We start from the raw sequence: 27,766 nt of genomic DNA, 5'->3' as shown, positions 1-27,766 counted from the left end.
TTCTGTTTTATGTCACATGTAAAACTGACTTGCTCATCACCACTGTCTTCACTGTCACTGATCTGAAGGTCATCTTCTAACATCCTAGAAAACAGAGAGAGAGACAAATTTTAGTTTTAGAAACAATCTCCACTATTGTTTCTGAACTTATTAAAACTTAGGGGTGATATATCTCCAGTAAACACTAAAACAAGCACTAGGAATTTTGTTTCAAAGTTAATAATAACAAAAGTCCAAAACCTCAAGGACCCGAATTTCTTTTTCATTACGAATAGAGAAAGTGACTCTTAATATTCTAAGCACAATTTTTGCCAATTTTAGGTTTTTTCTTGGATCCTCACACATGCTTAAAATTACACTAAGACCTTTCGGACACGCTGAATGCTCCCTAATAATTCATTCAACAACAGTATTTGACTTTGCCATGTGCAACTGTGAAATTTAAGCAACACAAAACAAGACAATAGATATGACACAGAAAAACTTATAAAAGCCCTGGCAAATCATTTAAATGAAATTCATCCTTGAACTACATGAATTTCAAGAACATAATAATAATGTTTCAATAAACATATATAGTGCCCCAGTTGTCCTGTACAAGCCTCACAAATCCATAATTACATTTCTGTGTAAATTCAGATATCAACATGTAAACTATTTCCTTCATCATGGAAAAGTCATCAAGCCACGTGTACAAGCAAATGAATCAGTTCAGTCATTTTGAATAGGCCAGATAACATATAGAATTCAGAGCCAGAACCTTTTCCCTCAATAACAGCAGATTTTAAGTTTGAATTAACAAGATCATTGTTTAAATTTTTTCACTTTCCTTACATAAATACAGGCAAATAGCTCAGTCTAGTACCTATTTGACAGGGTATTGCCATACTATATAGGAATTAAAACAAAATCAAAGTCCTAGGGTAATCTAACATTTAAGGAAACAGTAATTTACCCAATGGGCAGACTGCTCCACCTTAAAAAAAGAGTACTCTAGTTTCTGCAAGTCTACTAATTACAGCAAAAGTGGCAGAAACAGAATATCAATTTGAAAGATTCATTTCCCATCACTGTTATCTCTATGAGAAAAAAGATCAGCAGATTTCCCAACTTTCTTTCAAGACAGTTCAGAGGGAATCTGAGATATTTCAGACCTAAACTGAGTAATAATAATAATTTTTAAAAATTTCACCTTGAATGTTTCTTCCGTGACCTCCTCTCCCCACCACAGAGCTTCCCACGATGAAAATATATGGATGAATGAAACCCACAGATTTGTATCTGTTGTTCTTACTTCTAGAACTGCTGCTTTTCTTGGCATTAATTATGACAAATAAAAAGTATAAGTGTGGCCTACTGTACAGAGACCCAGTTTGAGAATCAAGATCTAAGTCTTGCTGTTGACAGATAATAGCTGCTAGTTAACTTAACTTCTCAGTGCCCCAGGCAACCCACCAAGACTGTAAGTTATAGACAAGTTGTTAGGATATGAAAAGCAATCAACAAATAACTTCTCCCTGAGAATACATGTTCCTCCTGCTTGAGTCCAGGTTCCCAGAAGTACCTGGGATATAACACTTAGGCTTCCCTTAATTGTTTAGGGGCTCCCATTAGACCCCAAGGGACTGGGCTCAGGGGGAGACACTGACCCTCTCAATCACCTGCCTTAATCAGCAAATCTACCATTGTCTACCACTGACTGAATGGTTAACATGCTACCATTCCCTTTTACTTTCCCTATTCCAATAATATTGTACTCTTTGACAGTTGAAAAAAGTACTACTTCTCAAATCCCAGTTGCTAAAATTCATTCCCACCCACTTTGACCCTACCCTACCAAATCATACTACAGATTTTCCCACCATGCCAACTGGTATCTGTACTGTAGAATAAATAAGCTTCCTTTCATTTTCATTCATTTTTCTCTTACTCATTCCATCTTTTCGATCTCTGAGATGTCACTGTATCCCTGGCCCATCGTTTTCAGATCTGGTTATACCTTCTCTGGTCAATATTTCTCATTCCCTTCCAAACCCTTTGAACTCTCACTTCCAGCTTCAGCAGTAAACTGATCACTTTCTCCAAAGTAAACCATAATATCTTTATTACTAAATCTGATGGTCTTTTCTGAAACCTCTTCATTCTTGACCTGTCTAAAGTACGTGACACAGACGACTACTTTTTTTTTCCCCGTTGATACTCTCTTCTGAACTTTCATGATGTTGTTCTTGGTTTTTTCCTATGACCCTGACACTCCTCTTCAGTCTTTAGATTCATCTATACCACTTCACTAAATGTATTCCCCAAGGCTCCACCCCTCTTTTCTTTTAGAATTTTCTATTATTTTAGTTTATTGTTTTTAGTTATTTCCAGTAGTGATCTCATTAATATGGCTTCAAGTATCATCTTCATGCAAATGTCCTCATTATCTATCTATCTATCTATCTACACACACACACACACACACACATCCAACCCTAGAACCTTTTCTGAGCTCCAATCCAGCATTTCCAATTAGCGAACGGATATTCCAAACTAATGTTCCATAGGTATATCAAACCCAACATGTCCAAAACATCATCTACCCAAATCCATACTTCCTTCAAACTTAACTACCATTACAAAGGGCACAAACCATCCTCCAAGTCACCCAGGTTCACTTCAAAGCTATTCAACTCCTCAATCTCATTCAGCCCACACATCCAATCAGTTGTCAAATCTGGTCATTTCTACATTCATAACATCATTCTTAGACACCTCCTTCTCTGTTCTCTCATAGCTACTACCCTAGCTCAGTCCCTTATCATCTCTTACCTGTACTCTTATAATACCCTCCCAATTGGTTTTCTTGACTCAAATCTTTTCCTATTTCTATTTTTTAAATTTTTTTATCTTTGTTTGCTTTTTAGGCAATTGGGGTTAAGTGACTTGCCCAGGGTCACACAGCTAGTAAGTGTCAAGTGTTTGGTCTGAGGCTGGATTTGAACTCAGGTCCTCCTGACTTCACAGCCAGTGTTCTATTCACTGCGCCACCTAGCTGCCCCAATCTTTTCCTATTTCAATACATCCTCCATATCACAGCCAAAGTATTTTCCTAAAGAACAGGTTTGACCATGTCATCTCTACTCCCCATTTAATAAACCCCACAGTGGCTCTCCATTACATCAAAATCCAAAGTGTACTCCCTTGACATTTAAAGTTCTCCAAAACCGAGCTCTTCCCTATTTTTCTACTCTTCTTAGACATCACTTCCAAACATGTACTTCACGGCATGGTCCAACCATACTGAACTGTTCCTCACTCTTTTAAGATCACTTACTATATACTAAGGTTCTTCTTCCCCCCATCTATCTCCATGGGTTGGCTCTCTCCCTCTCAAAGGCAAAGAAACTGTTCTCAAGAACTGACTAGTCCAGGAGGTTAATGTTCTACCCCCATTACTCAGCTTCCTGGTGGCTTCTGGATATATTTATGCTATTTTCTCATCTCCTATGTGTATTGACCACCCATGTAGAGTTAAGTCTCTTCTGGCTTGGTAGATGTACCAATATCTACCCATCAACAGAATTATAGTCTAAATTTAGACTATACTATAGACTAAACTGTAAGTTTAGCAGTTACTAAATCCACTGAAAGCTATTTATTAAAATAGTCTATATGTTGACTATTTTTGTATGTTATATATAGCAATACATATAGCAATACACATTTAGCAACAATATAAAACAGTATCAATTAATCTAACTGCAGATTGTTAATGCCAAACATATACTAAAAGGCACACTGAAAGTATATAAATTTACTTAAGAAAATTAAAAAGCTCTGCATTTTTAAAGACCATCTAATTGCTGTTATGAAAAGGACTATGGCTTAACTCATCTAACCTGTCTCTTAAAATTTAAGATAAAACTTAATAATTTTAAACCTGCAAGGTAATTTATTTCATCTTTATCATCAGGTTTGTCCCTACCCCCAAATTATTATGAGCACAAATATGGTTTTCTTTGGCATTGTTTAGCATAAGTTAACAGTTGAGTAGGTTAATTACATTTCATGTTATTGGTTGGGACACTTTTTACTTTTAGAAAATCATTCCTTAAGCTATTTTAAAAGAAAATTGTGAAGAACTATCGGTAGGGGCAGGTTGTAGCAGCAAGTTCGTCATGAGTCAGAGTAGACTAGAATCTCATGCTGTTAGATGTAAGGAAGGTATAAGAAATATTTCTCTTACATAACACCAAGTCAAAACAGAATCATTTCTTACCTGAAGGCCTCTGGAGTGTATGGCGCATTACAAATCAATGAGTTGTTTTTAAAAAAATGTATCACAAATTAAAAGTAGGTATAAAAATTCTGGCACCACTGATCCAGAACCACATGAAGCCCATCACTAATTGCTAATCCAGCTTGCTGTTATCAACTGATTATAGGGACTCACACAAAGGACTTCACTGCACTGGTCCTGAGATGACCCACTAAAACTCTCCCTTGAAAAGCAGGTGCTGTTCCACTTTGGCAGAAAAAGTTCTTTAACCAATGAAACCCTGGATCTAGAGTAACAAAAGTGAGCAAGTGAGTGCTGAAATTAATATCAGCAATCACTGACAAAATGTAGAATGTACAACCATGAAACGGTAATTTCTCATGAATGTAAGCTTTGAAAATCCAATGATACTTAAAATGTTACTGAGGTTTATAAGCCCCGAAATGTAGAAATTTACTTCTACATTTATTTATTTATTTGTCTGTTACTGTACACTGCATACAATGACAGGGTGAAGGCATTGAATTCCATTTCCTTTCAAAAAGCTTTTTTTTTAACTTTGCTTTATCCTGTGCCTGCTATAAGTAATCAAACAAAAAATAAATATACTTTTGTGATTCTTTCCTCTCTCTTATAGGGCGTCAGTATCTAGATACTATATTTAGACTTTAGGTGAAAGAACAGCAAAATTAATGAATGTATACATATATTAATTATAATGATCAAGACATAATAAAATCTTGAGTAATTGGAGATTAAATAATCTTTTGAGCATCGATATAAAATAGTGCCACAATGTAATTGCAAAGAGTTAACTCAAATTAAAGGCTCAACAAAATCCTATGTTTAAATGTATTTAGATGGGTAGCTACAACATCACAATTCCATCTGAACCCCATTGAGAAAATGAACAAATTTGGGACACTTACGATGTTGCCGGCTGAGAATTAGAACATGTTTTTGAAGATGTCCCATGCTGTTCTGTGAAGACAGAGAAGCATATTAAGTACCAACCAATCAACAGTTACTCTTCTATGTACCTCATCCACCACATCTATAAAACTGTGATAAAAATGTGTCTGTTTCATAGCTCTGGGATGGGCCAATTTTTAGAAAAAAATGACAATGTATGAAAAGTAATATAAAAACCTTAAAATGCCATATAAACATCAGTTATTATAATTACACAAATATGTGCTACTGCTGTAAGGTAGGGCAAAAGTTAAATGACTTGGTCAAGGTCACACAGTGACAGAATCAAGGTGCCAACCTGGGTTTTCCCACTATCCAAGTACTGCCACAATTCCTTAACTTTTTAAAAAAAATACACAGCAAATCCTACAGTAACACAATCACAATTTTCTATCATAGCGCAATTTAGTTGTCATGGGTACTTTGCTACACATCATATTCTCAGCCTCTAGATCCATTATCCTGAGGCATCTCATCTCTGCTTTCCCTTTCCTTATTTTCATTTACTGTGTCCCATCCCCCAAGCTACAAAAACAGCCACAAACTGAACAACAAAGGAGTGAACTGAACACAGTAAGCGAAAGAGAGCAGAGTTTGCTCAAGATGTCTATCCTTTTGCTTTCCTTCCCTTTCAAGATGTAGGGGTGTGTGTGGGTGTGTGTATGTGTGTGTGTGTGTGGGTGGGTGTGTGGGTGTGTGCGTGTGGTGTGTGTGTGTATTTGCTTTTGGAAGTTTGATTAGGAAACAAGACTAATTTATGAAAAGGTCTGGGGAAGGCTGTGGCTATTTCTCTTTCTTTAAAACAAGTTTTTAAATTTTACATATTCATGAAGAAAAGTAAAAGAACATTCACAGAGAATAGAGAAACCACTGCTAAGCACAGTGCCTGGCACACAGTAGGCACTTAATAAATGTTTATTGACTTGACTTGGTTATGCTTGAATACCACTCATAAAATAAAAATCAGCAAAATCATTCATGCACAGTAGTAGATGCCAATGGTTTTGCTCCTGGGAAGGCTGAGGTTGGTAGACGGCATGAATGTGGGAGTTCTGAGCTGCAGGAGGGGTAAATGTCCTAAAGATGTCCATATTAAATCAAGGACCCATACAGTAAGTCCCTGAGGAGTGGAGGACCATAACATTACCTAAGAAAGGCTGAACTAATCCAGGTCAGAAACAGAATAGGTCCAAGTTTCTGTGCTCATCACTAGTGGGGCCAAGCAGCTGAATGGCCATTGCACGTGCAGCTTGGGCGAGATAGGGAAAGACCAATGTCCAAAAAGAAAAATACCAGTAATGGTAATGGGATATTACCTCTGTTCATGTTCACCGTTTCTCTTTTTTGGTCCTTAAGGCAATCACTTTCTGCCTTTACCATGAAACCTTACTATTAAATTTGACCAAATCAGAAACAATGATGCTCAATTTCTCTTTGCAACAATGGGCTACAAAGGTTGACTTACTGTGGTTCTGTAATACAGATTCAATGTGCTGAAACTCCTGGAAAACAACAAAAGCTCACATTAATAACTTTAGGAAGATTCACAAATCTTATAAATACAAAGCTATCATAATGCCATTGGCTTTTAATGTGGAAAAACTATTTTTCTGCTTTCTTGGCTATTTTGTAAATTAGAATCATTAACAATCTTCACTTTAAAAATACAGATGAGTTAATATAGTAACAAAATAGAAGACTGCAAAGAAAAAAGTGACTTGGAGCAGAAGTAAATATATTTATGATATATCTTCTAGGCACAAATCATGTGGAGCAACCTCTATGCCCATGGGGTTCATTAACAAAGGAGATATAAAGCATGGTAAATTTTTTATACAAACCCAAAGGGAATCCCAAGGAAAAGAGTCACATTAAAATTCAATAAATTTAATACTACATTAAATACAAAAGAAAATGATATTATCTAATATTTACTTTAAGGCAATAATTTGCTTATTATTAAAAGAGCAAGAAAACAAATTTCCATAAAGAAATTACAGCTACATTTCATTAATGTATTATTAGTTGGCTCAAGCTCAGTTAGGCAAACTCTTCATAGATACTATGTTTTAATAGTTTAAGAACCAGTCTCTAAGAACAAATATAAAATACTTGGGTGAAACCCAAGAGATTGCTTAAATTGAGGCAGGCAGTACAACGCCCATTTGCCTACTTATGCCAGTCGAAACAAAAATAGCACTAGATGAAATGACGTTCAAGAAATTTTATGAAAAACCAGAGTAAGCTACTCATATACCACAAAATTGCACTTTTAAAAATCAGGCAGAAGTCCACAGACAATAGGAAAAGGGGTACATCAAAAGAGTCAATGCCAATCCACAAGACAGATCAGAGATGGGACAGAGAATGCTCTAACCTAGCAAGACTCTGTGATGTGGCAGCAGTAGGAGCAGAAGACCTTCAGAAAACCTAGGGGTATTTGGATACACATAGGGTGGATCTTAGTAGCCACTGGGAGCAATGCTTAGACAAGGACACAGAGGTCCATCTTCTCTACCTCAAAGGTCAAAGCAAGTCGAAAGCTACCAGGGCGCTAAGCACAGACACCCACCAGGTAGAAGAGATCAGCAAAGAAAGACAGTGCTAAAATCTACCAAGGTTTATCACCCCTGCACAAGTGATGGCAGAGCCTGGGCCAGATGCAAAGCCTCAATTCAGAAATGAATAAGATAGGAATAAACAGAAGAAGAAACTAATCACTCTAAAGAATTTGTACAGAATCAGAGACGACAAAAAAATCCAAATTAGAAAAAGAGTCACCAAAAAAGACAAGCAGAGACTCAAAGGGGAAAAAAATGGGTTTTCCACAAGTACTATATGAATATCTAGAAGAAACGGACAAGAAGTTTTTAAAAATGAAAATAAAAACTCTAGAGGAAGGAAAATTAGTTTAGAAAAGAAAGTGGTAAAACCTTGTCAAAGTAATGGACTCCTTCAAAATTAGTTTAAGGTACTACATTTTCATATGAAATACCTTACTACTAAAAAGGGCAAAATGATTTTTCCATAAAGAAAAAGAATTAAAGCAAACAGTAATGGATATAAGACGTTGTCTCCTTCAAATAGAACAGATAGAACACAACCAGGCACATGCACGGGCCTAGAAGGAATAGAAAAAAAAGCGCTCTAGATTAATAGTAACTACTACAATGTGCATGTAAAGAAACAGTTTTCAGATAAGCTGTAAGCAGTTTGGGTGCAAAAGGGACTCTGGTATAAAGGAAAAACAGAGATTCTTAGCTTGGGGTCTATGAACTTGTTTTTTTAAAAATACTGCATTAACTGTATTTGCATATGTTTGGTTCCGTCTGTAATTCTATTTTACGCATTTTAAAACATTATTCTGAGAAGCAGTCTGGCTTCACCAGACTGCCCAAAGGAGGGGTTCATGACAAAACAACACTTAAGGAACCTTCATGTAAAGGCTTAAAACACTTCAGAAAGGGTATAGAGTGTCAGCTATTTTGTATGTGAACAGTTCAATGGTATAAAGGGGCAGGAAAAGAATTTCTATTCATTAAAAACTGATAAAATGTAAGTTTAAAGAAATGGACTGAAGAATGGGTGGAGCTACAAAGCACTGGTGATCCATCAGCTCATCTGCATGTAACTATTTTAAGGAATAAGAGTAAAAGTAAAAAATTTGAAATATCAGATAAATGTTAGAAGACCATGAAGTAATTAAATAAGGACCATTCATTTCACAGGGGGAGATTTGGTGAGATTTGACCTCTTCAGTGCAAGGTGAGTTACCGAGTATCTAAAGGCACTGATCTGAGTCACTGAAACACAGGGAAGAGGCCAAAGAAGCATGGCTACAATGGTCAAGAATGGATAGGAAAGGAAAGACTAAGCAGGTAGTCACAAAGCCAGCTCTACTGAGGCTATTGGAATAACATGACAGCAAAAAGAATCAACTAACAAAAAGGTTTCAGAAACCAGTTCCTTACTGACTGAAGAGAGAGAGACCCTCCCTCATCAGATTAGAGATTTAGGCTCAGCTCTTGCTTTTCAGGGGCAGGTAGGGAGGTGAAGCCCCTCAGATGTACCTGCTATTCATTATGGGGCTCTACCTCATACCTATTAAGGCTGGCAAAGAGGGCAAAAATGGAAAATGACAGCCACTGGAAGGATGGCAGGAAAACCAGCACACGACTTCACTCTTGGTGCATTTGGGAATTAGTCCAGTCAGCCTGGAAAGCAATTAAGATTTATGCTCCTAAAGTGACTGGACCATGTCTAACAATAGTAAAAGAAAGAGAAAAAAGACTCATGTACAAAAATATTGGTAGCAGCTAATTTTTGTTATAACAAAGAACTGCAAACTAAAGGCGTGGCTATCACAGGAGCCCAGCTGAACCAACTGGACTTATGAATGCAGTGAAACGTGACTGTACTGTAATAAGGGATGAAAGGACTCATTTCAAAGAAGTCCAGTGATTCCTGAATGAACTGATGTGAGTGAAATGATCAGGTCCAAGACAACTACTGATATAGTACCAACAATGTTGTGTAGAAAGGAAGCTTTTAAAGACTTAAGAATCTGAGCACAGCAATGACCAGCTATGATTATGGAGGGCTGGTGATGGAGCGTCCAATCAACCTACTGGAAGAGAGGCAATGTACTCAACGTATGGAAGACAGACTTTTTTTAAAAGGTAATTGGGGTTAAGTGACTTGCCCAGGGTCACACAGCTAGTTAAGCGTCAAGTGTTTGGTCTGTGGCCACATTTGAACTCAGGTCCTCCTGACTTCAGGGCTGGTGCTTTATCCATAGTGTCACCTAGCTGCCTGACAGACATTTTTGAAGTTGGTCAATGGGGACATTTGTTTTCCTTAACTCTGCATGTTTTGACGAGGGTTTTATCTGGTTTTCAATAGGGTGCGTGACGGGGGCCAGGAGGTAAAGGAGCTTTATACACCTTAGGGTAGCCAAAATGAAAGGAAAATAAAATATAGAAAGGCAAATCATTGAAGCATTTTTTGCAAACGCACAGAAGAGAACAGAAAGGTCAAAAGGAATGGTAGACAAGTAGAACAGCTTTTAAAGTTATGTGTTGAATTTATTACATTTAAAAAGAGAAGCAAATTATAAATATTAGTTTGGTAATTTCACGTATAACACTCTTTCATTTCTACTATGTATTTGGAAATGCCCATTTTGCTTTATATCTGTTAAGTTCAGAAGGAAAAACAGATTAGTTTAATAATTTTTTAAGTGTCTGTGGTTCTCTGCTGCCTTCTTTGGTTTGAGAGTAAAAAGCAGAAGGGGGAAAAGACATTTTGCAGTTGCTTTGCTTTAAAGGAAAGGATTCTAAGCCTGGAGGATGCAGTATCCCAGGGAGTGAATATCTAGCTGAGCTTTTTTGCACTGAGCCAACCAGGTTTGCTGGGTACTCCTCTGGCTTAATGGGAACTGCTAGCTAAATTAAGAGAGTAACACTCCCTCAGAGACCTTTTAGGGGTGATTATATATTAAAAGAGCTTATAATGCTGTCAGCTTGAAAGAGGAAGAGGATTTGCCTAGCTGGAGAACAGTAAGATTAGGGTCGCTAGGTGGCACTGTGGATAGAGCTCTAGACTTAGAAACAAGAAGATTCGTCCTCCTGAGTTCAAATCTGGTCTCTGACACACACTAGCTATGTGGCCCTGGGCAAGTCATGTAATCCTGGTTGTCTGTTCCCTCATCTATAAAATGAGCTGCAGAAGGAAATGGCAAACCGCTCCAATATCTTTGCCAAGAAAACCAACCCCAAATGGGGTCACAAAGAGTTGGACACAACTGAAAAACAACTGAACTGAGCATAAAGGGAGCGGAGCAGCTACTGGAGAAGCAGCTTCTTGTGGTACAAATACTCCTTAATGGACTAATGACATCCAGATGTGCCGACTAGAGTTGTGAGTTACGCCGTGCATCTGGCTTTTCTTGACTCACGCATTACCCTGCCAGATTTCTCTAAGAATATGCCCCTTTGCTCCATAGATAATGAGAGCATGCATTGGTGAGACAAAGAGTTAAGTGTATAAGTAGGATAGTTGGGGATGGGGAAGAATAATACCCGGGAGGGAACAGTTATGAGTGAAAATAAACTTCAGCTTCAGAGGGAAGATCCTGAAGGAATTTTTAAAAAGTAGAAAGTGAGGGACAAGGGTTGGCCATCGATTAGAGAAAGGCTGAACAAATTATGGCATATACGTGTAAGGTAGTATTATTGCACTCTGAGAAATGACAAAATATGATTTCAGAGAATCATGAAACAACAGATGAACTGATACAGAGTAAAGTGAGCACAGGTAAGGGGATAATCCATAAAATCAATTTTGAAAAGACTTAAGTACTCTGAATAAAGCAGTAACTGACCACAGAGGAAATTGTGATGAACTTGTTACCCAATTTATATTGAAGTAATGGACTCAAAGAGACATACATTTTCATATCTGACCACTATGCAGATTTGCCTTGCCTGGTTATTTATTTATTACAATGATGTTTTTTGTTTGTTTAAGTGGTAGTGATGGTGGTGGGGAATGTTTCAGTAATAGTAATACAAAAAGATGGCCATTGAAAGATTTTTTAAATGCACAAAAGAGAAAAGAAGTTCATAAGGACATATAGTCAAGGAGGACAGCTTTAAAGGTAACATGTTGAATATATGAGAATATGTTATATACTTTAAAAGAGCAAGCCATAGAAAACAGAGGTTCATCATTTCATATAAAGTCCTATTTTAATGCATTATGGAAATGCTTAATCTTTTTTGGTGTTTGATAAGTTCAGAAGAAAAAAAACTGAATTGAAAAAAAAACTTGTCTGAAAAGATAATGTAGCAATTGTTATACTATTCATAAATTGATTTAAACTGTTCCTAAGGACTTCTCAAAGTCACACAGAACTTAAGAGCTGGAATAACAATGGAGATAATCTTAACCCAACATCCTCATTTTTAAAAAAAGGAAACTGAGGCACAAATATAATAAATTACTTGTCCAGAATCACAGTTGGACCTAGAATTAAGATCTCAAATTCCAGGTGAGGGAAGGAAGGATAGAGGGAGAAAGGCAAGTAGATAGGAAGGAGCATTTATTAAGCACCTACTATGTACAAGTCATTATTCTAAGTGCTTTAAAAATATCTCATTCAATCCTCAAAACAACTCTGAAACGTGGGTCTCATTATCATCCCCATTTTAGAGTTAAGGAAACTGCAGAGAGAGGTTAAGTGACTTACCCAGGGTCATTTACTAGCTAGTAAATGTCTGAGGCCATATTTCAACTCAATTCTCTAGTTAAGAAATCAGAGTTTTTTGCTTTTGTTTTTACTGTTTAATATACCATTCCAATGCTCCATTAAGTAATAGGCTAAGTTTTTAATGTGCTTAAAAATTTTACCTTTGTTGGGAAAGGAAATTTTGAAGATTCAGCAGTATTAGGTGTATGGATTGCTGTTAAGGGTGGAGGCCATGAATGGGTCATTTCCTGAAAAAAATCAGAAGAAAGGGAAAGTAATTATAAATAAGACATTTCCTGGTATGTTATTTAGTTCATTTAAAATTAATGTGTAAGGAAAGCCGTCCTACAGTTAGCAAAAACCTTGACTGACAGGTTGTGACCCATTTCCTTAAAAAAATTTAATAGATCAACCATCATATATGCAAAAAGTTGAACATCTTCAGCATAAACGAATAAAAATTAGTTCAGCGAGGAAAAAAATCAGAATGAGTTATTAAAGACATAGGCATCTTTTAAAAAATATTGATTTAATAACATGCAGCTTAAAAAAATAAAGTTTCTAAATTCCACTAAACGAGTGACTTATATTTAAACGTGCCCATATTAAAATAGCTGGACTGATGAACTGACTGCTGAAACACAACTAGAGAATGACAGACAATAATGACGGAAGCTTACTAAATGTACTGTATTATCAGGCAGGATACGTTCTGTTTTGGTATTGTATTTGCAGGAAATATTCAACTTCAAATGGCATAACTTTCCTGTTTAAACTACGCAAATAAAAAATCTTGGCTATCATTCTGACTTGCTAAGTTTCAATGCACTTGACACTTCCCTGATATACATTAGCAAACGTTCTTATTTTTCTTATACTGCTTAACAACAGCATAACAAAATAAACATTTCTTGTCACTTTTTTTCTTAAGGCCAAAAAAGATTTCTTCGATTTCTATAATCTTTCTCCTAAATTTTATTCCAAGCACCTAGTACCTGAACTTACAGTTTAGGTGGGAAAGTTAAATCTGTTAAAAATCTTTAAAAAAAAACCAAGATGAGCAATGATAAAATTTAGCCTTCTTAAGAACTTTGTAAACCTTACTTTTGTTGTTGTTTAGTTGTGTCCAACTCTTTGTGACCCTAGGGACCACAGTATGTCAGGCTCTTCAATCCTCCACTGTGTCTCAAAGTCTGTCCAAGTTCATGTTCATTGTTTCCATACTTATCCTCTGCCATTCCCTTTTCCTTTCACCTTCAATCTTTCCCAGCATCAGGGTCTTTTCCAATAAGTACAGTCTTCTCAGGGGGCCAAATTATTTAAGCTTCAGCTTCTGTATTTGACCTTCCAGTGAATTAATTTCCCTAAGTATTGACTGATTTGTCTCCTTGCTGTCCAAGGGACCCTCAAAAATCTTCTCCAGCATCATAATTCAAAAGCATCGATTCAGAGGCACTAACTCAGCTTTCCTTATAGTCCAATTATCACAGCCATACATTACTGCAAGAAAAACCATATGTTTGACTATATGGACTTTTGTTGACAAGATGATATTTCTGCCTTTTATGATGCTAGCTTTCCTTCCAAGTAGCAAGTGGCTTTTAATTTCATGGCTGCAACTGCGGTTTGCAGTGATCTTTGAGCCCAAGAATATAAAATCTTGACAGTTTCCATTCCTTCTCCTTCTATTTGCCAGGAATTGATGGGACCAGTCACCAAGATCTTAGTTTTTTAGACATTAAGCTACAAGCCAGCTTTTACAGTATCCTCTCTTATCCTCACCAAGAGGCTTATTAATTCTTCTCCACTTTCTGCCATCAAAATGGTATTGTCTGTACATCTGAGATTGTTGACATATCTCCCCACCATCTTAATTCTGGCTTTTCATTCATCCTGCCTGACATTATGCATGACGTACTCTGCATATAAGTTTTATAAAGTAACAACATACAGCCTTGTCATACCCCTTTTCGATTTTTAAACCAATCAGTTGTTTTATGTTCAGTTCTAACTAATGCTTCTTGACCTGCATCCAGGTTCCTCAAGAAACAATTGAAATGCTCTGGTATTCCTATCTCTTCAAGGACTTTGAGGACACATTTTGTTGTGATTCACATAGTCAAAAGCTTCAGTATAATCAATAAAGCAGAAGTAGATGCTTTCCTGGAACTCCCTTGCTTTCTCTATAATTCAGCAAATGTTGGTAATTTGGTCTCTAGTTCATCTGCCTCTTTGAAAACCAGCCTGCTCTTCTGATAATTCTCGGTTCCCATGCTGCTGAATTCTAGCTTGCGGAATTTTAAGCATAATCTTGCTGGAATGTGAAATGAGCATAATTATTTGGTAATTTGAGCATTCTGTGGTATTGGGATATAAACTAATCTTTTCCAAGGCAGTGGCCACTGTTGAGTTTTCCAAATTTGCTGGCATAATGAGTGCAGTATTTTAATAGGATCATCTTTCAGGGTTTTAAATAGCCCAGTTGTGATTTCATCATCTTCATAAGCCTTATTATTAGCAAACCATCCTAAGGGTAACTTGTCTTCATTCTCTGGGATATCTGGCTCTAGATCAGTAACCACACCATTGCTGTTATTAGTGATGTTAAAATCCTTCTTGTATAGTTCTTCCTCTACTTCTGTGAAGTTCCTACCATTTTTATCATTTTTTGCATGAAATGTTCCCTTCATATTTTTAATTCCCTTGAAGAGATTTTGTCTTTCCCATTCTATTAGTTTCATTGCTCATTTAAGAAAACCTTCTTATCTCCCCTTGCCATTCTGTGGAATTCTGCTTTCAGCTGGGTACATCTTTCCCTTTCCTTAGCTATCTGTAAAGTCTCATCAGACCATTTTGCTTTCTTGTTCTTTTTGTTGCTGCCTCCTGTACAATATTGTGAACCTCTGACTGAAGTTCTTCAGGCACTCTAACTACCAGATCTGACCCCTTAATCTACTCCTCACCACCACTTCATCCTCCTAAGGGATGTTATATAGGTCATATCAAAACAGCCTGATGGTTTTCTCTACTTTCTTCAATTTCAGTCTGAATTCTGCAATAAGAAACTCATGATCTGAGCCATAGTCTGCTCCAGGTCTTGTTTCAACTGACTGTATAAAGCTTCTCAACCTTTGGCTGCAAAGTGTATAATCAATCTGATTTCAATATTGACCATCTGATGAGGTCAACATGTAGAGTCCCTTTTCGGATTGTTGAAAAAGAGTGTTGGGGGCGTGCAGTAGGTGGTGCAGTAGATGTAGCACTGGCCCTGCAGTCAGGAGGATCTGAGTTCGAATCCAGCCTCAGACACTTGACACTTACTAGCTGGGCAAGTCATTTAATCCCAATTGCCTCACCCAAAAAAAAGAGAGAGAGAGAGAGAAAAAGTGTTTATTTTGTACTCCAAGGTCAAATTGGCCTGTTATTGAATTATCTTTTAATTTCCTATCCCCTTTAGCATTCCAATCCCCTGAACTGAAATCTTACTAGCATGACCCCATTAGGGCATCTGCTTGATTTAGCACCACACAGCATCAGAAATGATTTCTTTCAAGAAGTTTATTACAAACCAGAAACCTGGTTTTCAGAAGGATCAGTTTAATTCAAAAACCATTTACTGAGCTAGGTGCTGGGCTACGTTAGGCACTACACATTCAAAGACAAAAAGAAAACAGGTCCTGACCTCAAGGAGCTTACACTCCACTAGAGCAAGGCCAATATACTGGAAGTATACGAACATATACAAAGTTACTTGAGTCCTGAGAGAGCACCAATAACTGGGGAAATCAGGAAAAGTTTCCCGTGGAAGGTAGCCCCTGAGCTGTGCTCTGGAAGAAGATGGGGAGTCTATGAGTTGGAGGCACACAGGGTCTTGGCCAGGAAATGGAAAGGTCTTGAACAGGGGACAACTAGCTGACTGACAGAATGCATGAAGGGAAGTAATGTGAGATCAGTCTAGGAAGAAACGAGAGAAGCAGACTGTGGAGGACTTTAAAAGACAAGCAGGAGTTTGACTTTTATCTTAGAGGCCAAAAGAGAGTTGGCATTTCTTGTGAAGGGGTTAGAGGGCTGCCTTAGGTCACTCAACTAACATTTATTAAGCACCTACTACTACTTTGTGCTAGAGCTAGACCCTGTGTGAAGTACTGGGGTTAGATACAATTTAAGGCAAAAGAGAAACTCTGCTTTCAAGGAGGCTCACAGTCTAACAGCAGGGACACCACACAAACAACTATAGACTAGCAAGACGCATACAGGATAAGCTGGAGGTTACTTCAGAGGAGAAGGTACCGAGATCAAGGAAGACGAGGAAAGTCTTCTTGAAGAAGGTAGGACTTTAGCTAAGACTTGAGGGAAACCAGCGAAGGTAGGAGGTGTAGATAAAAGGGACCAAAGTCCCAGGAAACAGGAATTGATGACCAAACAGCATGGAGTCTGGAGAGGAAGCATCTTGCTCTAGCAACAGCAAGGAAGCCAGTGAGATTAGATTTCAGAATACATGGAGGGGAATAAGGTGTTAGAGGGCTGGAAAGGAAGGCATCAGGTGCTGAAGGTTCTATGAATACCGAACAGAGAATTTTATATTTCATCTTGAAGGTAATGGAAAACCACTGGAGTTTACTGAATGGGGGGCGAGGGCAGGGAATGACGGTCAGATAATCTTTTGGGGAAGATCAATATGACCCCTGTGTGAAGGATGGATTGGAGTGGGGAAGAGAACTAAGGCAGGAAGACCAACCCATAAGCTACAGTCCAGGGGGAAGGTGATGAGGACCTGCACAAGGATAGTTGTATCAGGAGAGAGGGACATATATCAGAGATACTACAAACATAGGAAGAATAGGATTTGACCAATGATTGGAGAAGGGGGATGTGAGAAAGTAAAGAATCCAGAATGACGCAGATGTCATCCTGCAGCTGTCTGTGTACAGGATGACATGAAGAGATTCAAAACAAAGAGACCAAGGAGGATATTATTATAATAGCTCAGGAAAGATGGGATGATGGCAGCTGCGTAACTACAGAGAACAGAATGAATACAAAAGAATTTGCAGTGGTAGAATCAAAAAGATTTGAGAAATGACTGGGAGAGTGGAAAGAAGAAGGATCAAGGAGACTTCTAAAAGTTAGAACCTGAGTAATTTGAAAGAAAGTGGTACCCTAAACAGAAAAGGCTACATTAGGAAAAAGAAGTGGATCTGAGAAAGTGGACTGTGATTTTTCTGGATATCCTGATTTTTTTGTTCTGTTTTGTTTTGGTGAGGCAATCCGGGTTAAGTGACTTGCCCAGGGTCACACAGCCACTAAGAGTTAAGTGTCTGAGGCTGGATTTGAACTCAGGTCCTCTTGACTCCAAGGCCAGAGCTTTATCCACTGTGCCATCTAGCTGCCCCTGGATATCCTGATTTTAAGACCTTTATAGGACAACTAAGTATAGCTATAAAGTTGTCACTTAGTAGTGAAGAAGAGCAGATCAAGATGAGAACTAGACCTGTAGATTTAGGAATCACCTGAATACAGATGAGTGAGAACTGATGAGTTCACTAAGAGACAACTCCAAGAACTCCAAGAAAATGAGAGAAAAAAGGTGATTTGGCAGAGTAGACAGGGAAGGAACCACCACGTAGGTAATAAAGAGAACAAGGAGACAGGAGTGTCATGAAAATTAAGCCACAAAAGGGACAAGAAGCATGAGGACTGAGAAAAAGCCATTGGATTTAGCAGATAACCGGAAAAGCAAGGTCATATGGAAAGAGGAGTTTCGGTTGAGAGATGATGAATACAGACAGCTTTTTAGAGGAGTTTAGCAAAGGAGTTAGTGGATAATGGGCTAAGGAATTAGTTGGGTCAAGTGAAGGATTTTTTAAAAAGATGTAGGAAAACTGGGCAATAGGGAACATTCCAGTGGACATGTATTTCAGGTTATAAAGGTTATAAATGACATAAGGATTATAAAGATTATAAAAAAGAGACAGAAGGTGTTGGGGTTAGAGGTTAACTGTGTCAAAAGGGTGGAATGCTTCTGAGAAAAGGAAGGGAAGAGTAAGGAGAAATATGTTGATGGAATTTGAGGTACAACAGCAAGTAGAAGAAATGCCTTACAGTTGGCATCAACTTTGTTTGCGTAAGTATGAGGCAAAGTACTCTTCTGAGTCAAGAGAGCAGTGGTGTGGCATTAAGGAGGGATGAAATAATTAGATTAATTCTGTATCTTTTTTAATTGATCCTATTTACAGTTAGTTGATTCTGTCTTGTAACTGCCTAAGTCATGATTCTTTGTCTCTGAACAGAGAAATGTGGCTGGCCTGCAATGCGTTAAGTTTAGAAATCCAGTTCTCCTGCTAATCACCATTCTATTCTTGTGTCAAGGAAATCTGTTACGCCTAAAGAATGCAGGTGGACACCAGAGAGTCTGGTCTAGTATCCAGGCTTTCAAGGATGTCTGGTTTGTTATTCAAAGAAATACGATTTGCTATCTCTGTCCTTGCTGATGCAGCTGGACTAGAACAATGAACATTTCTTAGTCAAGAGGGGAGGCGGGAAGAAGGGGGTTGTTGCTAGATCTCATTACCAATTTCCAGTACTCCTCAACACTGTAAAGGACAGTTGTCCCCCTCATTCAGAGTGTTAGCTCTGCTAGAGAAGCTGAGATATTATTTATCGATAAATTTGCACTTTACTAAAAAATGATCATGCTCAGAACTTTTTGACTGTAACAGGGATTACAAGATCGGAAATATATTTTGTCAGTGAATGGTTTTGGAACAGAAAATGTGCCGTAGGAATAAAATGATGAAAGGATGTCAACATATATAATCTCCAAATATAAAAGCAGGTTACCCTAGAGAGGAAAACTATGAGACTAGACACATGAAAACTCTGATAAAGGAAGAATAATGATCTGGGCTTCAGAGGAGGCAGAAGGTGGAGAATCTGGAACCATGCCCCAAAAGTCAATGCCTTTACTAGGCCTATATCCTCAAAGTGATCCAAAGAAGAGGAAAAGGGCAAATTCTAGAAAAAGATTTGTAGAAGCTCTTTTTGTTATAGCAAAGAACTGGAAACGAAAAGAGTGCCCACCAATTCAGAAATAGATGAACAAATTATATGAATGTAATGGAAGACTGTTATGCTGTAAGAAACCATAAAAGGGATGGAAGGGAAGGTATCAGAGAAACCCAGGAAGACTTGTAGGAAGAAATGAAGTTCAAAGTGAGCAGAAATAGAAGAAAAAATTATACAATAACAACAATGAAAAAGCAAACAACTGTGAAAGATTTAAGAACGCAACTTCATCAACCAGGATCCAGAAGAAAGATACTAAACAGAGAGGTGATATAATATCTACATTTTCTGACAGGTTCAATGTAAGAATTTGTTTCATTTAACTATGTATTTTTGGCACAAAAGCTTTGTTTTTATTTTCCACATATATAGTAGAAGAAACTGGAACCATAATATTTACATATTTCTTTTATTTTACATTAATTCATATAACTTTCAAAGCCATACTATATCTTTGTGATTCTAGCAGACCTTTTTCTTCTGTATATTTTAAAAGTTGCTTCAATAAAATTTGCTTTTTGTTCCCTAATTCATAAACTCCCTTTCTTCTACAACTCCTCCCTCCTCCCATCCACCCTATCCATCAGGAGAAGAAAAACAGCAACAACATTTTACACCCCTAAGCATCAGTTTTCCCTAACTATGAAATGGGGACAACATTACCTCTTGTGTTGCTGGGAAGAAAAGACTCTGCAAACAACAAAGTTCGATATAGTGTGCACTGTTTTAGAAAAAGTAGTTTTAACCCAAAAGATAACAGATTTAGAGTTGGAAGGAAATTGAGAGATCTAGTCCAACTTGATTATTTCATATATGAGGAAAGTAAAACCCAGAAAGATAAGTGCTTTGCTCCAGCTGCCTATGTTAGAGTCTGATTTCCATTTCATAGATACACTACCCATCTGAAGTCTTACTCACAGGACTAGAGAGTAAGATTTGTTCTTCTATATCTCTGCTCTTGTTAGGTTTAGTCACATCCAGCTCTTTGTGAACCCATTTTTGGGGGGTTTTCTTGGCAAAGGTACTGGAGTGGTTTTCCATTTCCTTCTCCAGCTCATTTTACAGATGAGGAAACTGAGGCAAATGTGTCAAAAGGACTTGCCAGGGTCACACAGCTAGTAAGTACCTGAGGCAGGGTCTGAATTCAAGAAGATGAGTCTTCCTGAGTCCAGGCCTGGTGCTCTATCCACTGTACCACCTACCTGCCCATATGACATCTCTACCACAGGACTATTTATGGCTTCCAGTTGTATTTTTTTAAACTATGTTTTCTTTGTTATATTGATGGTTTTTTCATTGTTTTTACATGTCATTATTAGTTTCCAAAGACATCCCTCCTGCATGTTTGCCAAATAGAGGTTTCCCTTATAATAAATCAAGCCAAATGAATCAATACATTGGCCATGTCTGAACATGAATACTTCATTCTGTACCTATAGTCCACCATACCTACATCCATACCCACATATGCATATATATGCCATTTTAGCGCAGTGGATTAGAGTCCTAAGACTGGATTCAAGTCATGACATTTAATTAACATAGACTAGTTGGCTGGCCAAGGTTATGTCACTGGAAGCCAACAGTGCTGTGTTATCAAGGAGCAAAACATTGGAGTACTCCAATGAGGAATCTCAAGGGCAGCTGAATACTTGTAGCAATCTTTTTCCAAAAGTGAAGAAAAGAGCCAGTGAAGCTCATACACAGAAAGTAGTGACCAGTCTACGATACCCTACGGGTTCTGAAAATTTATAGCATGTGGACCTAAACTACACCTGAGGGTCCTGAAGAATGAAGATCTTTGTAGTAAAAGGACACAGGAAGGACTGAAACCTAATAGCACTCTAAGCACAGACACCAGTGGCAATCAAAGCCAGCAACAGAATCCCCCAAAAATACAAGCCAGGACCAAAGAGGGCCCCACCATTCCATTCAAGAGGTCAGGAGCAGAAAAAACCTGGTCCTGATCTGAAACAAAGTCCCAAATCAGGAAGTATGGCTAAAAAAAGGTAAACAGAAGAAGATAAATAAATTTTATGGCTACAGATATATGTCCAAGACATACATCCAAAAGAAGAGAGTAACTGCTTGGTTACAAAGACTCCAGGATTCCCTGTAAGAAATAAAAAATAAGATTGAAATATGAATATTGCAAATAAAATTTGAGCTTTAGAGGGAAAAAATGAGAAAGAAGATACGTAGCTTAGTATAGGACAATATAAACCTAACATCAAAAAGCAGACACCCTGAAAATTATCACTGAACAATGAGAGATCAATGATTCCATGAGCCAACAAGAAACAACAGAACAAAATCAAGTCTAAAACTCAGAAAATGACAGGTATTTTGGGAAATAGGTCAAAGGGAGATAATCTAAGAATCATCACAATACCAGAGAGATACGACAAAAAAAAAAAACAAAACAAAAAGACCTCACAAACGTTAGTTACCACACTCCAATAAACAATGAATAAAAATTGCCCAAATCTATTCAGAACTAGAAAAGTGAAAATACAAAGAATCCAATCCAATCCAATTCAAGAAACATTTAAGTGCTCATTGCGTGCCAGGACCATGCTAAGTGCAGATGATACAATTAATAAATAGAGTTTCTGATCTCAAGGAGTTTATAATCTAATTGGGGGGGGGGAAGACAACACTCAAAAGGAGGCAGTGAAAGTGGTAGGGGGATACCCCAGGGGCAGGGCAATGACATCTTGTTCCATGGTGCTGAAATCAGGCAAAGCAGCAAATTCAGGATGGGATGAGCTGAAAGTCACATTTCTGCCCTCTATAAAGGAAGGCATTAGGGAGAATTTGGTATTCTACCCTTTAGCCCTCCAATCAGAAGGGAGAAGAGGATGAAGGAAGTGGTGTCAATCAAGGCTTGGATTAGCAGCATGGTGATGAGAATCCACCAATCATCTTCTGAAAGAAACAAAAAAAAAGGAAGCACGTGCACAGGTGCATACACCCCCCCCCCAAATCTCAGCGATATCATAGCCCAAATTCAGAGCTTCCAGGTCTGAGTTTGAATAACAGAACTGAGAATAACACAGAACCGAGTTTGAATAACAGAAACCATGAGAGGGTCATAAAGAACTTGGGAGCTACAACCATTATCAAGGGAAAGAGACCTTAGAATTATGATATTCAAGATGGCAAAAGTCTTAAAAAAAAAACCTGCCAGAATTGAGTATAATCTTAAAGGGAGAAAAATGTGTGTTTCATGAAGCAGATGACTTCCAAGCATTCCCGATGAACAAGACCAAACTGAGAAGGAACTTGGAAATATAAACACAGGATTCATAAGAAACTGAAGATGCTAAATACATCCAAGCAAACGGAAAGGGCCTATCTTGGGATGGATTTTAATCAGAACGGCCCCTGAAATAAATAAGACAAGTGTATATCATTCAAACAGCGAACTGAAGGATATTTGTTTAGACAAAGCAGGAGAAGGATATTCAACAAGAATAAGCACTAACACCAGAATTTATTCAGCTCAGCAAATCTTTCTCATCTACGTACCCACTGTTTTTGGTTTTTTTCCTATTAGCCAGGCACCAGAGAGGTCTGGAGCTCCTTGTGGCTGCTTTGTACTTAAGTGATCAGAAATTAAGGGGAACAGCCTGGACCTTTATTTATTTATTTTTTTTAGTGAGGCAATCAGGGTTTAAGTGACTTGCCCAAGGTCACACAGCTAGTATGGGTCAAGTGTCTGGTCTGAGGCTGGATTTGAACTCGGGTCCTCCTGACTTCAGGGCCCGGTGCTCTATCCGCTGTGCCACCTAGCTGCCCCAGCCTGGGCCTTTAGTTTTTTAAGTCAACCAAATCTTAAGGATGTTCTCAATACCTTTTAAGGAAAAGTTAGCCTAAATTCCATGGGGACAGGGGTAAGGATACTACTTGTACCATATATCTCACCTTTGTGTTAAGACTTTCTAGAGCAGTGGTGTCAAGCTCATAGAAAGGGACTCCTGCCCTGGAGGCATATTGACTTAAGCTATTAAAGCATGACACTTCACTTGAGACTTTTGGAACACCTTGTAAAAACTGCAAATACATAGAATCTGTCAAATCCATGCTACTGAAGACAGTGCTACAACAGACCCGTATAAGGAAAAAATGCAATGGCCATATTTCATAAGAAAATAATTTATAATTTGCCATAGATTAATTTCAGAACAACAAAGGAAGAAAAGAGTGAAACAAATGAGTAACTGATTAACTGATGCTGTTAGTAATTCTATTTGACCATTTATAATTTTTTTTTAATTTTCCAAATCTCACGACATTTGTTTCCTAAAAGAGTCTTCTATTAAGGAAATCTTAACTTGATAGATGTAAATTCTTCATTTTATTCTTCAAATTGTTTATGAATGAAAAGATGGTTAGTTTCTATCAGTGGTTGTTTCTAAACAACCATCACTTTAAAATCCTCATCTTTGGTTAAATACTGAGAATTACTTTGCTCCTCTAGTACATTTCATAGAGTCATGGAACCTCAAGAGTTGGAAGGGACCTCAAAAGTTAGCTAGGCCAACAAATAACAGAGCAGGAATCTCTTCTCTGTTATCCATGATAAGCAGTCTGAACAGCAGAAAGAAAAATGTTAGTTAAGTTTGTCCTCTTCGAAAAATACAGTGGATATTTCAGTAAGGTAAACAGCACACTACTGAGCTATCCAAATTCTTCCTGGTTATTAAGTCTGTTTTTTAGAAATGATGAACCATTATTGTCGGTCTTTTCAATGGGTGGGGGAAGGGGCTGGAGGGAGGGAGAAAATTTGGAGCTCAAAAAAATGTTGAAAAATATTTTAAAAAGAAATAAAAAATAAAAGAAATGATGAACGAGGAAACAATGTCAGTAGCCCTTCAATCCACACTCATGCCCACCTTCAACGCTCCCTCTCTTTTCTGTTGCTGTGTTCCATATACATAGTATAAAAGGACATTCTCAACTATGGTGAAAAAGAACAGAAAAATTGAAAAAAAACTGTTAACTGTCTAAGGAACTTGATATAATTTTAACTTGAGTTGTGTATACTTGTACAAATAAGGCTTTAGGTAGAACTAAATTTAAGTTTTCTTTCAAAGGGCTTTTATTTCATTCAGAGAGATAACTTAGCCAGTCTTAAGAGTCATGGAGCCCTGGGTTCAACTCCTGCCTCTGAAACACTATGTGACCATGGCACATAATTTCTGGTCTGAGTGTCCCAGGCAACTCTATAAAACTATACGTTAAAAAAAACTGTATATCTGCATTGCTAGAATAATTTTCTCATTGAGAATTTTCTATACAGATAAAACACAGATTTGAACCCCGCTCCACAACAATTATCTATTTTTTTTGTTATTTGGGGGGGGAGCTTTTTAAGGGGGAGGCTATTGGGGTTGTGATTTGCTGGTCACACAGCTGGTAAATGTCTGAGGCTGGATTTGAACTCAAGTCCTCCTGACTCCAGGACTAGTCAGTGCTCTAACTACTGAAGCACCTACCTGCCCCCAAAACCATCAATTTCTGATGTATGTTCCAGTTCCTCCTTTGTACCCTCCTTCATACTCTGTCACTATTCCTGTGGCCCCAACAGTGAAAAAAGAAGGCAGTGCATGTAAGTAGATGGACATATTAGAATTACTTACCTGTCTACCCTTCCTACCAGACTTGGGAATATGAATATGATCTTACTTCTTTATTCCTTTAGCTCTTTTTATATTCATAAAAGAGATTCTTCATCTAAAATAAGAGGGCTAGACCAGAAAATCTCTGAGGTCTTTCCCAAAGCTGTCTAAAAATCTAAAATAACTTAAATATGTAAGCAGGATGACAGTCTAAAATTACAATGCCCTCAAGTATTAACATGAATCAGTCACTCAAAAAAAAAAAGAAAACAAAAGACTACACTTTTCAAAAGCCCATTTGAGATTGAATCAAGCACAGCTTGGTATTTGTCATGACGAGCACACACCGGGAGCTTATTTCCTAGGAAGCAGGTGTCTATGGTGTTATTCAAAGAACACTTGGACTAATTTACAAATTGTTGTTTCAGTCCGGTCCAACTTTTCATGATCCCATTTGGGGTTTTCTTAGCAGAGATAATGGAGAGATTTGCCATTTCCTTCTCCAGCTCATTTTACAGATGAGGAAACTGAGGCAAACAGTTAAGTGACTTGCTCAGGGTCACATGGCTAGTAAATGTCTGGGGCTGGATCTGAACTCAGGTTTTCCTGACTCCAGACCTGGCCCTCTATCCACTTGACTTAGAAGTAGAATGGAACAAATCCTGTCATTTCAAAGATGCCACAGACATTAAAGTCCAGCCTCTATCTCAAACCAAGCCAATCTATTTCTGAACGAAACCAGAGTTGATTTTGTTTTCTGAAAGACACAGGGAATTTCTAGGAAGCAATACTACATATCACAGGGACATAACTGTAAATCTTTAGAGTGATACTAATTAAATAAAATGAGGATAAATGGAAAGTGTTCCACCTTATTAGCACAAATAATAAAAGGCATTATGAAATGACTCACCTTTAATATTTCTTCAACACAGTGTACTTCATTTGGGAAGGCCTGCTGAATGTAAAAAAAAAAAAAGGAAAAAAGAAAAAAAAAGGAAAAAAAGGCATAAGAGAAGCACTCACTGTAATGTTGAAATAAACTAATAGGAAAAGCACCAGCCTCAGTTCTCCACAGAATCACAATACCCGCGTATCCCAATCTTCATTCAGATAAGGAAAAATAAAACCCAAAGGGCTTCACACTTGAGCCAAGACAAAAGAAAAGGCAGTACGTATCTCCAACTTCCAGGCATTTTTTCCTAATCTATAAAACCCAAGCCAAACAGTTTTAATGTACACAAACTCAAGGAAGAAATTAAATGTTAAATTAAATGTAGTCAGAAAGTGCCTGATTAAGTGACGAGTAACTTTTCATTAGCACCACTCTGGAACCTCTGAAAAACTCCAAGAGAAAGGACAACTTGACTTCCCTGTCATCTGAATCACTTATGTTGATGTATCTTCAAGGGCATTCCAACTGTGATCCAGGGCAGGGCTCAGTAACCTTTTAAGTCAGAGACGGAATGCCAAAACAGCATTGTGAATAAATGAAGTTTATTCTTCATTCACACTAAGTTCTGTAAGGCAATAATTTGTATCATTATTTAACTCCATTACTAACTAAATCTGATTAGAGGTTGGTAAGATATTCAAAAACATGTGGGTAGAAAAACCCATTACATAAAACAAAAGTAATTGCTAAGCTTTTTGATCCCAAATCTCAGTATGTGTGTCCATACATATGCACATGTATGTGTATATATGCATGCAGATGTGTGCATATGCATATATTTATATAAAAGTGTACAATCCCAACTTGTACTAAATTTACTTATTTATAAATGATATGCAAGTGCTACTATACTAATAATTAAGCACCGTACAACATTTACACAAAAAATATAAATTAAAAAAAGGATGGGGGTTTTTGTCTGTCCTTCATTCTCTAAGAGGACCAGTGACATCAGCAGGGTGATATTTTGACTTGCAAGTGAATTGGACTTGAGTGAGGCAGAGCTGTGCAGTAATCAGCCTCACTTCCTCCTCCAGAGTCATAGAGTCCAATGGCAAGGCACAGGTCAGGACCGCTGGAGATGGCCCAGGATGCAGGGGGGAGACCTTGGCCCTTTTAAGCTAAGGTCTTTTCCAGGTCTCAGTTTGTCTGAAACAACACCCATTCACTGAGGCAAAGGTTAGTCTAGTCTAGTGGGGGAGACTGGATGAGATAAGATAAAATAACAAAACAGACTCTGGAGTTACAGGGGGTGGGGTGGGGTGGGGTGGGTGTGGCACAGTTGAAGCTGAAATTCAAAGAGGTTGAGGGATTGCCTGAAGGGAGTGTTCCAGGAAGAGAAGGGACTGTGAAGCCAAGTCCTCGATTCATAAATCAGTGTTCTATTGTCCCACTTAGCCTCACTAACTAGCTGGCATGACTCATACTTCATTTAATCCTAAAAAGTCAATCCCTAGGACCATTTTTTTGACCCCATTAGAAATGGCAGCATCTGATATCACAGAATGGGGAGGACCCAGGGGAGACTTGGCTGGATTTTTGTTTTGTTTTTTTAAAAAGGTTTTTAATAAATTAATTCCCTCAATTTTCCTTTTCTCCACCTCAGAGTTCTCTAACTTTATTCAAGTTTGCATCTT

General features: G+C 37.8%; 1 protein-coding gene across 1 annotated transcript in view; it reads right to left on the bottom strand.

The window, feature by feature from the left end:
* The window catches only part of AFF1 (ALF transcription elongation factor 1), a gene marked incomplete at its 5' end in the record, with an annotated part of 96,008 nt that overhangs the window by 41,455 nt on the left and 26,787 nt on the right, over positions 1-27,766 (bottom strand). Inside the window, 5 exon segments of the mRNA XM_020988328.2 lie at positions 17-84; positions 5,194-5,245; positions 6,702-6,738; positions 12,647-12,733; positions 26,088-26,132. Of these exon segments, the coding sequence (XP_020843987.2) occupies positions 17-84; positions 5,194-5,245; positions 6,702-6,738; positions 12,647-12,733; positions 26,088-26,132 (289 nt within the window).

Source organism: Phascolarctos cinereus, unplaced genomic scaffold (genome assembly GCF_003287225.1).
Source record: "Phascolarctos cinereus isolate Bilbo 61053 unplaced genomic scaffold, phaCin_HiC Scaffold_9;HRSCAF=440, whole genome shotgun sequence".
Classification (NCBI taxonomy): Eukaryota; Metazoa; Chordata; class Mammalia; order Diprotodontia; family Phascolarctidae; genus Phascolarctos; species Phascolarctos cinereus.
Note: the sequence above shows the minus strand (reverse complement) of the source record. Positions and strands in the feature narration are given on the sequence as shown.